Source organism: Carassius gibelio, chromosome A20 (assembly GCF_023724105.1).
Source record: "Carassius gibelio isolate Cgi1373 ecotype wild population from Czech Republic chromosome A20, carGib1.2-hapl.c, whole genome shotgun sequence".
Classification (NCBI taxonomy): domain Eukaryota; kingdom Metazoa; phylum Chordata; class Actinopteri; order Cypriniformes; family Cyprinidae; genus Carassius; species Carassius gibelio.
Genome location: NC_068390.1, coordinates 3,018,881 through 3,033,988, shown reverse-complemented (window position 1 = coordinate 3,033,988; position 15,108 = coordinate 3,018,881). Strand labels below are relative to the sequence as shown.

General features: G+C 38.6%; 1 protein-coding gene across 6 annotated transcripts in view; it reads left to right on the top strand.

Annotated features, from left to right (window-relative positions):
* The window catches only part of LOC127938311 (sorting nexin-14), a 51,603-nt gene that overhangs the window by 493 nt on the left and 36,002 nt on the right, over positions 1-15,108 (top strand). For 3 of the 6 annotated variants that reach the window (XM_052534841.1, XM_052534838.1, XM_052534840.1), the window contains exons 2-17: positions 133-274; positions 366-486; positions 4,776-4,852; positions 6,398-6,476; positions 6,571-6,614; positions 6,721-6,808; positions 6,891-6,975; positions 7,685-7,841; positions 8,501-8,576; positions 9,084-9,128; positions 9,220-9,300; positions 9,472-9,586; positions 13,082-13,237; positions 13,314-13,438; positions 13,531-13,589; positions 14,158-14,181. In XM_052534841.1, the coding sequence (XP_052390801.1) occupies positions 138-274; positions 366-486; positions 4,776-4,852; positions 6,398-6,476; positions 6,571-6,614; positions 6,721-6,808; positions 6,891-6,975; positions 7,685-7,841; positions 8,501-8,576; positions 9,084-9,128; positions 9,220-9,300; positions 9,472-9,586; positions 13,082-13,237; positions 13,314-13,438; positions 13,531-13,589; positions 14,158-14,181 (1,469 nt within the window). In that variant the 5' untranslated portion in view covers positions 133-137. The remainder of the gene's footprint in view (positions 1-132; positions 275-365; positions 487-4,775; positions 4,853-6,397; positions 6,477-6,570; positions 6,615-6,720; positions 6,809-6,890; positions 6,976-7,684; positions 7,842-8,500; positions 8,577-9,083; positions 9,129-9,219; positions 9,301-9,471; positions 9,587-13,081; positions 13,238-13,313; positions 13,439-13,530; positions 13,590-14,157; positions 14,182-15,108) is intronic. The other 3 variants (XM_052534843.1, XM_052534839.1, XM_052534842.1) reach the window with 1 other exon arrangement.

Genomic DNA, 15,108 nt, shown 5'->3' with positions numbered 1-15,108 from the left:
CATGGTTGTTTCAGAATTGTAGCATGTAAATATATCACAATATCAAAAATCAGACCAATACACTACTACTGTACCAAAACAACAAGCGTAGTGTGATTCTTTCTGATTGATTCTCTGTTTCTCTTTGATAAGACATAATGTCAGAGCCTCCCTCTGTTCTGGGGTGTGTGAGGAGGGGTCTGCGGTTCGATGTGTTTAAGGATGTTGCTCGTCAGTATCCGGTCATCTTCTGTCTCTTCACCTTTATGATCTCCTCCACCATCATCCTCAACCAGTTAGTATCCACACACACTCTGATCCCTGTGATGATTGGTGATTAACACCTGCGAAGTGTCTTTCATATGTTATCTTTCCACTTGTTCCAGGTATCTCCATGTTCTCCTGATATTCTGGTCATTTCTGGCTGGAGCGATCACGTTCTACTGCTCCCTCAGTCCTGAGTATCTGCTGCCAAATGTTCTCCTCTCAATCAAGACCAAGAGGAAAGTAAGTATTAGTACAAACAGATCATTCAAAGCTCAAAACCTCACCCCAGTGTTCAATATTTCAATTGTGAACAATAAGCGCTAAAATAGCCCAAACAGAATATTGCAAAACAATGACAGAATATGCATTCACACACACACACATCTCCCTTCTCTTGATAATGCTTCATAATAACAGAAGTAGTGGAGCCTCACTAGAGTCAGTTTTTCACTAAAGGCAGATGTTTGCACCCTTAAATCAAATATGGAGAATTTTATTACAATCAAAACTTTCTGGAGCTTTCATTTCAGTATACGGAAATATACCTTTAATTATATATATATATAAAAAAGTTGTCTTGCACCTGAGCCCATTTTGGGGTTTGGATGTGCACAATAAAGTCCTTTTTTTAGATTTAGTTTTGTGGGATTTTTACCTACATGTTACCTGTTCTTGTCCTGTTTTCATCACTGCTTGTACACCGAGTCAGCTTACTTCGTATAAAAAAAAAAATTCAACATTATACATAGTAGAGGGGGATTCATTTCGATAACCTTCGTTCCTTGGAATAAGTGCATCCAATGCATCGAACCTTCTGTCGATTTGTCTGTGAAGATGGCCTGATAAATATCAGGTTTATTACTAATAAAACATTTTTAATTAATGATCTGATCTCCTCACATGGCCTTGACTTTCTTTTATGGCTTTAAACTTGGCAACCCATCAAAATAAAAGTCTGGTTTCATTTAAAGACAAGTATTTGCCAGAAATGTATTACTATTGTTCAGCAGAATGTACATGGCCTACTACTACTGAAAATAATTATTGATTTGATAATTAGAAAACAACAACAACACCATTTCAGAAAGGGGGGGGGGGGGGGGGCTTGAATAGAAAATGATGGAATAAATTAAGAGATTTTTATGCATACACAGAATACACAGAATTAGGTAACAATAAAACATATGGTGAAGAAAATATAAAACATTTCAAAGGGGCCTAAACATGTAATTGTTTAAAAACTTTTAATAAATTGATGTGAAAATGTATATTTTTCCTGATTTTAATTAATTAGACATGCTTTTTGATTAATACAATTTAATTTAACCATTAAAAAAAGTCGAGAAAAAATTGAAAAAACTGAATCCCGAAAAAATTCAAAGAAAAAAAAAAAACTACGGAATTTGGAAAAAAATAAAACCATAAATTGCCGAAATACAGTGTCCCCACAACATGGAGGCAACAACAATACTACAGCGAGAATAAAAGTAACACCTTCTTTCGTGAACATTTGGGCTGCGTTATACAAATCTTCCCACATCGTGATGTAGACATGTGGGGGCGTGTTTAAATGAGGCGTTTTAGGGGGGAGTGGAAGAGTCATAACTTTTATAAAGAATATCTCTTTGGATTTGAGACTTTAGTCTTTGGAACTTTACAGGTCTTCTTCATGCACCAAGAGTTTGTAACACTCCAAAGAGAAAGAAACAATTGAATTGGCATCATATGACCCCTTTAAAATCAAAATGATTGATACATTTCAGTCTGGTTTCATGTATTAACACAGCACTGAAACAGCCCTTCTCAAAGTGTCAAATGATTTATTGGTGTCTGTAGACACTGGCATTCGTGCTGTTGGGGGCTTCTGGATCTTATTTTCAGCATTTGACACAGTGGATCATGTGATTCTTCTTGACTGTTTGCAGGAGTGGGTGGGGGGCGGATTAAGGGGCTTGCTTTAAAGTGGTTCTCAGCCTATCTACATGGAAGATCCTTTGCGTTGGAGTGAGGAAGCTGTATTTCATCTTCACAGTTTATTTCCTCGGGGGTTCCTCAGGGCTCATGTCTTGGTCCTGTTTTGTTCTCTCTATATATGCTGGCTTTGGGTCTAATCTGGCAAAAATTTAACGTGGCTTATCATTGCTATGTTGATGACATCCAGCTGTATGTACCCCTAAGATCTAACAATGACTCCAATATTTCAGCTTTCTTTGAGTATTTGGATGAATAAGGGCATGGATAGCTTCTGGTTTTCTGCAGCTCAGTGAGTCTAAATCAGAAGTGGTGATTTTCGAATCAGAAAAGGTCCCAGAGGTGGGACTTGAACTCAGGCCGCTTGAAGTAATATGAATATTAAATATCAATTGTAATTATTTGACCATGCTGCTGCATGTCGTGCCAAACCTTTCGCGTCATCAGCTTGAGACTGGTTTATGAATCACCCTTTATAGAGATCGCAGATCAAAGCTATTATCGGGACGTTAGCGGTTGGTAGCCGATCAGTTGGAGCACCTCTTTTTGGGATCACTGTGAGTCAGGGCTGCAGTAGGCACTTCTTGGGCCAGATATTAAACCTTCATCACTGGTTGAGATCATGATCGTTCTAGACCCAGGATTAAATTAGAGTTGAACCCCCCTGACAGCAGCAGCATGGCCAGGTGTTTTCAGGTACTGTAGCTCTTCTTACTGTAAGATGCAGTCTCAAAGCCAGCTGGTGCTTGGGAGGATGGTGGGGATATTAATCAACATCACAGCTACAACATCGTCTGGAACCTGGTGTTTTTTTTGTTACCCTGCTGCTTGAGCAGGTCATGGAGTTCAGTCTCTCGTTCCACACCAGAGTGCTTCATGTATGCTGACCTCAGTCTTTCTATGTGCAGTCGTCTGCTCCTCCTTTCCTTCTGGCCCTGAGATTAACAGAAGTACTGGACCAATCAGAATCCGTTTTACTTTTGATACAGTGTTTCAGCAACTGAGAGATCACTTCCCATGCATCTTTCTCCGCTCCAGCTCCCAGATATAATTCCCCAGGCTCTTTGCAGTACTGCTCTTAGCCGTGAGGGGGCACACTTGAGCATCTCCCTCCACTGCTGGCCTTCTGGCCCCCAGATGAGCTCATCTGTGTCAGGGTCTGCCTTCGACTGCACAGACATGACCTGAACCATTCTGAGGTTACTGTGATCTGATGCTGAGAGGAGACCGGCGGAGCATAGTTACAGTTACTTTTACATTTAAATCATTTAGCAGACGCTTTTATAGAATGCGAATTACAAATCAGGACAATAGAAGCAAACAAACAAACAAAAGAGCAACAGGGAAAGTGCGTTCACAAAAAACTTAGAGAAAAATAACATGACTGGCTCTCAACTCCCTGCAGAGTTTTCCGTAACATATGTTCAACAGAAACAATGTGGAAACTCTTAACATCTTGAGGCGGGTGAAAGGCTGAAGTCTGAAGTCTTCTGCATTCGTTTATGAGCACAACATGAATCGCTTGTGGCTAGGACAGTAATTATGGGAAATATCTGAGCTGAGAGGCAACTGAAAAAAGATGGAGGCGGACAAGGGCACATAACCCCTAAACACAGCATCTAGACACAAACACACTATAACAACCTTTAAATAAATAAAACCACATAAATATGTGTCCTTAACTTCTCCCTTCAGTTTATCGTGAAGCCTCGTATTGGGAGTTTTGAATCTTGTGCTGGTCTTTCTTTACTCTACAACACTTTGACTAGATTATAAAAGTCCACCTGTGTCTTTTCTGTTACCGACAGCCATCATGTTCTGTATTCTTGTAGGCAGTCTTAAACATCTCACACGTAAACCCACATTTAGAGATGATCTCAGCTCCACTTATCCATGAGCAGAAAATCTCTTCTAAGATCACACTTAAGGAGACCTTTAACCACTAATTGAAAGCTTGGATATTTGGATATTTAAGAATATCCAAGTATAGCCAACTTTGGTTTGTATTCTGTATATATTACCAGCGTTATATTGAAATCCTTTCCTTTAGATATTAGCCAAAACCCTCTATTGACCTCTTGTTAGAAGTCAAGTCACCTTTATTTAAATAATGCATTATGCAATACAGATTCTTTCTAAGTGGCTTCATAGTAATCAAAACAATTATCAAAGATGCAATCTTAATCAAATATGAGAGAATTTGAATTCTTGTGTTTAAAGCCGTTTTAAAAAGTCAATAGTGAGATTATTTAGCTCCAGTCTGTTCGGTGTTGATTCAGTTCAGCTATAAGCAGCTCTCAGTAGTATAGTTATACAGCTCAAGTCAACTGATTCAGTGCTGTTCAATAACCGTGTCGATTTGTCAATTATGAGATTAATGTAATTCAGCTATAAAGCAGATCTGACAAAAAATAACAAAAATGACAAAAGTGTCCAATAGAGTCAGTACTGTCCAAGTGCTAATATGTCTGAATATTTAGTGTCTTTGAATCTCTTTTGAGACTTTAATGTCTGTACTGTATTAATGATTAATATACTGTATGTCTGTGCTTCCTCAGCCACAGAAACAGCAAGAATTATTCCCGCTGGGTCACAGTTGTGCAGTGTGTGGGAAAAACCAGTGCAAACGCCACAGGTATGATATCAAATAATAATAAAAAAATCCCTGATCTGGGCATATCTCAACCCAAACCCAAAAGAAAGAAGTAAGAATTGATATTTAGGACAGAGTGCTGTAGGGATGACGTATTTTTGCTGACCAAAACCTGGAAATGAGTTATCATTTTAGCACTTCCAGTTCCATCCTTGAGTTTTTTCAAATGGGTTTTTGGTTAAATGCTTTTATATATATATATATATATATATATATATATATATATATATATATATATATATATATATATATATATATATATATATATATTAATACAGTACAGACCGAAAGTTTGGAAACATTACTATTTTTAATATTTTTGAAATAAGTTTCTTCTGCTCATCAAGCCTGCATTTATTTGATCAAAAATTCCTGTGATGCAAAGCTGAATTTTCAGCATCATTCCTCAGTCACTTCCTTCAGTGTCACATGTTACATCCAGTCTATCACATGATCATTTAGAAATCATTCTGATATTCTGATTTATTCTGAGTGTTGGAAACAGTTCTGCTGTCGAATATATTTGATCAATAAAAGGTTAAAAAGAACTGCATTTATTCAAAAAAAAAAAAAAAAAATCTAATAATATATTTTCTTTACTATCACTTTTTATCAATTTAACACATCCTTGCTGAATAAAAGTATTGATTTTATTAATAAAAAATAAAGAAAAAAAATTACTGACCCCAAATTACTGACCAGTAGTGTATATTGTTATTACAAAATATTTATATTTTAAAAACATAGCTTCTTTTTGTTTTACTGTTTATTCATCAAAGTATCCTAAAAAAGTATCACATGTTCTGAAAAAATATTAAGCATCAGAACTGTTTCCAACTTTGATAATGAATCATCATATTAGAATGATTTCTAAAGGATCATGTGATAATGATCCTAAAAATTCAGCTTTGCATCACAGAAATAAATGATAATTTAAAGTATAATACATTTTAAAAAAAAATTTTTAAGTTGTAATAATATTTCACAATATTAATGTTTTTTTCTGTATTTTTGATCAAATAAATGCAGGCTTGATGAGCAGAAGAAACTTCTTTCAAAACCATTAAAAATAGTCATGTTTCCAAACTTTTGCTGTGTACTGTATATACGTATATATCTATATAAAAGCCGAGGTGATACAGAAATGCAACATCACTGCGTAACTCAAACTGAAGTCTATTTTTTGGACAATTAAGATTTTCTTTACGTTTACATTTTTTGTAAGTAAGCAAGTAAGCACATTAAACCCTTTCCCACCAGCCTGCTGAATGTGGAAGAATTCCTGTTTAATGTTCATTACTCATTTTTTTTTATGATTTAAGTGCATTAGTATCTCTAAGCAAGGTTTTAAAGACTTTCCTTCAGGTTTTGCAGGTTTAAACTTAAAACGCAAAGAACAATTATAGCTTGAGACAAACCAAACAATTAGTGATGTAGTATTCTACGATACAAATTAAAGCGCTTGATAAAGATATTTGGAAACAGTGTTTTTCTTGAATAATGAAGATTTGTGTTTTTATTCCCCAGACCTACTCTTCTGCTGGAGAACTATCAGCCGTGGCTGGACTTAAAAGTGCCGTCCAAAGTGGACGCCAGTATTTCAGAGGTAGAGCCATTATTCCAGTCATGAGTGAAATGATACATCATGTAAGCAAATGAATAAACCAAGCTAATAAATCCTTTGTTTGACTGATCTTCAGGTTTTGGAGTTAGTTCTGGAGAACTTTGTGTACCCATGGTACAGGTCTGTCTGCTTTAGAGCCAAAAGCTGCTTTTATTCCATGTTTGAGCTGGAACACATGTAAGCAATATTCAACTTATTCTTATCTTTTCTGATGTTTTGTCATCAGAGATATCACAGATGACGAGGCGTGTGTCGATGAACTGAGACAAACCATCCGTTTCTTTGCTGCAGTTCTGGCTCACCGAGCACAAAGAGTACACACACCTTCACACACTTCACACACTTCACCCCTTCTGTAGACTGATGAAGGGGTTAACTGACTAAACCTGTCTTTAGGTGGATGTTCCCTTCGTTGTGATGGACAAAATGATGAAGGCCACCATGAAGCACATTGAGATCATTGCAAAGGCACAGCAGAAAGGTGATCGAATCTGTCAAGAACTGAATAAATGAACTGTCAGAAGATAGGCCTGGACAAGAAGTCAATGTCAATATGTTTCATGATTTTATTTTTTCCAAAAAGGGTGATATGATTTTGAAACACATTTCTGATATATAAAGAGTATACAGAATATAAGAGTGATTTCTGAATGAGTAATGATGCTAAAAATTCAGCTTTGAAATCACAGGAATAAATTATATTTTCAAATATTTACAAATAGATAAATAGTACAAATATTTCAAAATGTTACGGTTCAAAATCATTTGACTGGTAGTGTATGTTAGCCTATAGTCTGAGATGTTTAACAGTGAGTTCACATTTCTTGTTTGTATGAAGGCTAAATACAAATAAAAGGTGAACATTTATTAATTTGTGCCATTTTCCCCCCTAAAATATGACATAGTTTTATAGTAGTAGGTTTCATAGACTTGACAAATGAATTTTTCATGTTTGTAGGAACAGACATCTGTTGTGGCCGTTCTCGTTTAATAGTGTTCATATCGATATCAGAGTTATACCATATCGAGTGACATTAAGAAACATATTGTCCAGCCTCTCAGACGATGGTTGTTCAAACTGAACCGTGGGACTTTCCTTCACCTTCAGAGCATCTCTCACCTCGAGTGTACAGACCGTTTGTGTTTGTGGCACATCAGTTTAATGAGTTTTGTTCAAATGTTGTGATCAGTGAAGGATTGCGAGGGTCTCCAGCAGGCAGCTCTCTCTGAGTACGGCGCTGATCTGCACGTGTCCCTGCGGAGCCGCAAGGAAGAGCTGCTGTACCTGAGGAAGCTCACAGAGCTGCTGTTCCCTCACCTCACGCCTCCTAAAGCTACGGACTGCAGGTACAGCTCACACACACACACACTCACACACGCACACTCTCACAGACACACACGCGCACACTCACACACACACACTCACTCACTCACACTCACAAACTCTCACACACACTCACACACGCGCACGCACACACACGCACACACACGCACACACACGCACACACACGCACACACACACTCACACACACACACACACACACACACACACACGCACACACACACACACTCACACACACACTAACACGCATGCACACACACTCACAGACACACACACACACTCACTTACTCACGTACACACTCACACACACACACACACACACACTCACACTCACAAACTCTCACACGCACGCACGCACACACACACTCACACTCACAAACTCTCACACGCACACACACACGCACGCATGCACGCACACACACACTCACACACGCACACGCACACACACACAGACACACACGCAGAAAGTTCAAAAGAACAGCATTTATTTGAAACCGATTCTCTTGATTTAATTTGAATCATCCTTTTTCAATAAAAGCGTTAATTTCTTAAAAACGAAATGACAGAAAGTCTGCTTCCCCTGAAGCGTTGAGCAGTCAGAGTGTGTGTGTGTGTGTGAGGTGTGTGATGAGGGTCAGGTGATGTTTCTGTGGGGTGTGCTCAGGTCTCTGGCTCTGCTGATTCGAGAGGTCATGACAGGGTCGCTGTTTCTCCCAATCATGGACTTCATGGCTGATCCTGTGAGTGAAACATATTAAACCATACATATATGGTTTCTCTTTGTTCTTCATTGATATAATGTGGAAAAAATATCATATTTAAGCGTCATTATTAGATTTATGATGGTTTAAGTGCAGCTTCCAGTAGGGGTGCTCCGATCACGATCGGCCGATTGTTAATGCGCATCTCGTCAGTAAAGCCGGTTCTCTAATCAGCGGTTAATTCCATCAGGTGCGTGATTTCACACAGAGCCGTTGTTAACTGAGAAGATGCGCAAATCCACTTCATTTTCAGCGTTTTTTGGCGCATCTTCTCAGTTAACAACGGCTCTGTGTGAAATCACGCACCTGATGGAATTAACCGCTGATTAGAAAACCGGCTTTACAGACGAGATGCGCATTAACGATCGGCCGATCGTGATCGGAGCACCCCTAGCTTCCAGTTAGTATCTTGTTTGCAGTAGCTGCATTTGATAGACCGTATAAATGTAAATAAATGTTCATGAAACACTTCTTTTTTTCTTCCAGGACACAGTGAATCACATGGTGCTCATTTTCATTGATGATACTCCAGTGAGTGATTCAACCAAATCATTTCTAGTCTGGTCAGTCACACTTGAATGCCTTTTAAACTCGTTTGTTCATATTTTATCTGTGCTGTTAGCCTGAGCCCGTGACTGACCCTCCGTCTGCGCTCGTGCCCTTCCTGGAGAAGTTTGCAGACCCACGCAACACCAAATCCTCGGTGGGTACTTTGGCCAATTTAACAGAATGATTTCAGCTTTAATCAAGACATCTAAGGAAAAGAGTTATAGTCAGAAAGAAATTTCAAAGAGTACTTGGGATATTAATTCAGTGTTTTTTGAGTTCTAGTAAGTGTCTTGAAGAAAAGCTCTTGTGTGTGTTCTTCTGCCAGGTGTTGAAGTTGGATCTGAAGGAGATCAGGGAGCAGCAGGATCTGTTGTTTCGTTTCATGAGTTTCCTGAAGGAGGAAGGAGCGGTGCACGTCCTGCAGTTCTGTCTGACTGTGGGTGAGGACATGCCGTCTCTGACCCTGCTCATTTACTGGCTTACATGGCTGCGATTCGCTGTTTTCCTCTCTCTGGCAACCCGGGGTGTCGAAATACTATTGGTTAAACTGGATGTGGGCGGAATCACACAGATCAGAACAAAAACAGGCATTTCGACACAGAATGCACTAGTGTTGTCACGATACCAAAATTATTGTTTCGATACCGATACCTAGTCAAGAATTTCGATACTTTTTCGATACTTTTCCTGAAAAGGGAAAATACACTCTCAAATATCATTGATTTATTTTAAAACCGGGAGAACATTCTAATCATATAACACACTAATAAATGAACATATGAACAGAGGTTATATTAAACATTTGAACAAAATATGAAATATCAAAATCATAAAAAATAAAATAGAGCAATGACATTCAAGGTAAAGAAAGAATACATTTAGCAGCATTATCTCAGTTATCATAAGAAACATAAGAGTAATAAACTTATCTTGATTCTGAACTTTGAATAAAAATATGAACAGCGATTATATTAAACAATGTTTCTGAACTCAGAAGATTAAATGTCAAAAGATAATATCAATTTAAGCAATGGCATTCAAGTAAAAAAAAAAAATGCTAATAAAATTTTACAGCAATATCTCAGATGTTGTAACTTATTCTGTGAGTTGTGCAACCTTTTCTTTCAGAGGAGAAAACTCAGCTAGTGAGCTTTAATGAGCGTCATCTTTTCTACAGTCGTGGACCGGTGGCCACAGTATCATTTGTGCTCGCTCATGCAGCCTAGTGATGCGCGGGTCGGGTTTTTTTCCAACCCGTGGGTCCCGCTTTTATGAAATTATTTGGCCTGCCCCAGCCCGCAAATAAAGTACAATTTATTTACCCAACCCGGGCATCGGGGACATCATGGAAGATACGTTGCTACTAGACTCATATTTTTCGTTCACTGAAGCTCCTCCCTCCAGTCCACAGTGGCGCGCGAGCATGGCGCTATTAGCAGCGCATGCACAGCTCGTGAACAGCTCTGTGAACTGTTTCATCCTGTCAAAGAGTTACTCAAGATGTGACGGAGCATGTGATTTGTTGAATGTAGTGAACAATCCGCCCTTCACTGAACGAGATAGAGAGATCTTATCATTTGTGAATGAATTGAACTGATACATCTCGTTTATGAACGAAATGAATGAGTATACAGGGTCAGTGAGCCAAGCATGTAAATCTCGATCAGCAATCAACAGATACAAAGCGCAGTTATAGGTGCTGTGCAGATACACTCGTTTTCATATTTAGCATACAGAACATAACTCCACGTTTAATCCCCGATTAATGTGAATATTATACATGAACTGTCTGACCAAACAATTAAAATGTTAATTATGCAAGAAAACCTCATGCTTTGTTCATCTGAACAACTTATTTAAACTATTTAATGCGATAATGCACACATTTTAGTAAAGCCAAATCAGTTTAGTAAAGTCACTAATGCAGGCATCTCGCTTACTGTTGTGCTTTTTTGCTGCTTGTGTGAGGAGAAAAAAAAAACGACGTCCATAGGGAGGCACTGGAAGCGTGGGTAACACTTTAGAATAAGGTTCCATTAGTTAATGTTAGTTAATGTTTTAATTAACATGAACAAACAATGAATAATACATTTATTACTGTATTTATTCATCTTCGTTAATGTTAGTTAATGAAAATACAGTTATTCATTGTTAGTTCATGGTAATTCACAGTGCATTAACTAATGTTAACAAGCACAACTTTTGATTTAAATAATGCATTAGTAAATGTTGAAATTAACGAACTAAGACTTATAAATGCTGTTGAAGGATTGTTCTTGCTTAGTTCATGTTTACGAAAGTAGTTAACTAACATTAACTAATGGAACCTTATTCTAAAGTGTTACCGAAGCGTGCGTTGCACACACCAACGTGAAATACGTCTCTTACAAATCTGGAACGCAGTCATTTTTTCGTGACGTTTTTAATTTCCAAGAATCGCGATACTTTTGAAGTATCGGTGCACCGTGCAACACTAGAATGCACATTTTCAAAGTAGAATAACTGGCCTTAGCATTGTTTTTTATGGAGAAACAAGTATGTGAACTATGTTTCCTAAATATCTGTGAATATATTATGTTTTTTTTAAGCTTTGGTGCGGTCAAAAGATAAGATACTGCAGCTTTAATGTTAGTGGAAGCTCTTCAGCTGTACAATCAGTGATGACCTACACTTTCAGCTCTCTGTGACCTGCTTTGTGAACTGACCCTTCGCAGGGAGCGTGATTGACCGGCGATCTGACCAATCACAACGCAGAAGCTGCCATATTGTCCAGCAAACAAACTAAAGATTCACTTCAGTGGACTTAAACTCAAAAGATGATGTGTATTGACGTCTTCCACAGTTAAAATAAAGCACCTTCTGATGTTCACTCATGTTTATTTCGTGCTTTTACTTGTAAATAAAGATGATCGGTGACAAAATATTCAAGAGCCACAAAACGGTATTTACTGTTGGAATTTCTTAAAAAATGTTTGAAAAAAATTTGAAAGCTAAGACTTGTTTCATACCGAAAGTAACCTGCTCTTCTCGTGGGACGTAGCAGCAGTGATGGTTGAGAGGGTTCGTTCACCCCTTCATGAGAAGTAGACAACAGTTAGAGATGGATCATGCATCCATTCATTCGTTAGGTGTGTCTGAGCCTTTAGAAATGAGTTTCAACATGGTTAGTTTGTAAGAAACTGCATGTGGACCAATAGGAAGTCTTCTCCTTTCTGTGCCTTGCACTGGGATCTCCTCCTTGCCCTCCACGATATCTTTAAGTTGTTCGTAGCACCCTTATCTGATGACTTGTTTATGTTAGTCCACGAAGATCGCTGTGGAGCCAGAGAGGGGCCTGGGCATAACACTGGAATTTCCCTCTCTCTCTCTATCTCTCTGTGTCTCTCTGTGTCTCTCTATCTCTCTGTGTCTCTCTCTCTCTCTCTCTCTCTCTCTGTCTCTCTCTCTCTTAGCTGTGAAGTATTTACTTCAAGTACAAACAATACAGTCTGTGTTGTTTAGAGACGCAGCTTTATTTTAAGCAGCTTTTGTTGCTGAAATTGAGCTAAAACAGACAATATCCCACCAGAACTGTAGTCAGTCATCATCCTGCACACAAACTCTGTCTGACCCCAGCCCGAAACATGAGTAAAGACCTCATCCGTAGCATTCAGGGCTTCTTTCCACAGACTCCTGTACAAAATAATCTCTTTTCTCTCTGAATCCCCTGCAGTGAGCCCCAGTAACAGTATTTATATGTGAAATAATTAGATTTAGATGCTGCTGAATACTATGTGCATTATCAATATCTATACGCCGCTGTCAGCTCTTTTTAGCGCTGTATTTCACTGCACATCGCACTACATTAGGACATGTCCAGCTGAATGATAATAAAAGCTAGCTAAGGTTACAGGAATAGTTCACTGTAAACCTGTGCTTGATGTTTTTGTGTGTAGAGGAGTTTAATGAGCGGATCCTGTGTCCTGAACTGAGTGACACGGAGATGCAGCGTTTGCATGAGGAGGTGAAGAAGATGTATGAGACGTACTGTCTGGAGGAGAGCATCGACAAGATCAGCTTTGACCCCTCCATCACCGAGCAAATCCACAACGGTCAGTCTCATTCCAGTTTTCTGTGGTGTGGTGTGGTGTGGTGTCTCATTCTGTCCGTCTCTGTCCCGTCCTGCAGTCGCTCAGGGGCCGTACACAGCGGTGGTGAAGCTCCAGACCATGCCATGTCTGTTTGAGGCGTACGAACACGTGCTGTCTCTGCTGGAGAACGTCTTCACCCCCATGTTCTGCCACAGCGATGAGGTAACTTCCTCAAGATGAATGCTTCTCCAGAGCTGCTTCAGATAGTGTGTGTTTGGGTTCTCCATCATGCGTCTGTCTCTGTTCTTCCTCAGTATTTTCGATATCTGCTCAGGGGTGCGGAGTCTCCCGCTAGAAGTTCAAAGCTGAACAGGTGAGTGTTCTTTCACTTTGTGTGTGTGTGTGTGTGTGTGTGTGTGTCAGTCACACAACAGCACAACACGCTTTGGATTGGATCTGTTCATACATAGTTTGATTATGAAAGAGACTGTGAAAGTGCAGAAATGAAGACAGACATCAATATTTATATTGCAATATTACATTTATGTAATATAACCTAATTATTAAATATTTTAATTTTTTATACATTTTTTATAATAATAATAATAATACTTAAATAGTATAATAATAATTAGTATTATAATAATAATAATAATTATTATTATTAGACCCCCCCCCCCATGTTTATACGATATGGTATCCACTGTGCTCCCTTCATTTGTGATGATTTTAATAGGTATTGCATAATAATAGTGGAAATATATTACAAGTAAAAATAGTCTTTATTTTCGTTATGGAAAATGTATTTTGGTTTGTTTTTGATTTTATGTGAAAAATTCAAGAGGTGCTTCAGACATTTAACGACACTTTCAGTCGCGTGTGCATGTGAAGCAGTGAGAGACAAAGGGCAAAAACGTAACCCCTTTTGCCTGTTGTTCCAGGAATCTGAGTTTGGATGATTTAAGGTAAGTGTATAGTGATTTTTGTCCAGTGCTCTCACTGCATGCCATAGAAAGCTGCCTGAAAGCCATAAGACCTGCCTCCAGTTCAACCTTTGATGGGAGAGTTGGCCAATATATCAGCTATTTACAATATATTCAATATAGTTTTGATGTGTGATCACTTAGTGATTTCTGATGTCTTGTGTTCAGTTTCCACTGAATCAGTTTCAGAATCACTGAAAGGGGGGTGAAATGCTCGTTTTCACTCAATATCCTGTTAATCTTGAGTACCTATAGAGTAGTACTGCATCCTTCATAACTCCAAAAAGTCTTTAGTTTTATTATATTCATAAGAGAAAGATAGTCTGTACCGATTTTTCCCAGAAAAACACGACCGTCTGGAGGCGTGATGTGTGGGCGGAGCTAAAGAATCACGAGCACCAGTAGGCTTTTGCGTTGAGAGCGTTTGGAAGCTGTGACATTACCGTGAGGAAAAAACCATCATCCAAAACAAACCATGGCTAACAGTCAGATTCAGCGTATATTTATGATCCAGAATCAGATCCAGAGGCTGAAACTGAACGAGAGCAGCATCAGCAACGACGTCTCTATGTGTTATGTACTGAATCTGTATATATTTGCTTAGCGGTTTTGGAAAATGACTAAGTTACACTTTATGTCGTCTTTTTTTTTTTTTTTAAGCTGTACATGTAGAAAGTGCAGTTTGATGACAACATCACATGTTGTTTACTTGATGTGCTTACGCGCCGATAGCTAAGTTAACAACACAGAGATATTTGAAGCAGTTTTACTCACCGCCTGCGGTTCCAACACACGATCGTGACCCTTTTTCGTTGGGACTGCATTATCCTTAAGAAATAAACGATGTGCAAATCCGGCGTCAAACTGGGCCTTGTTTGTAAAACAAGCATCTTCGAAATGCAGGGAACA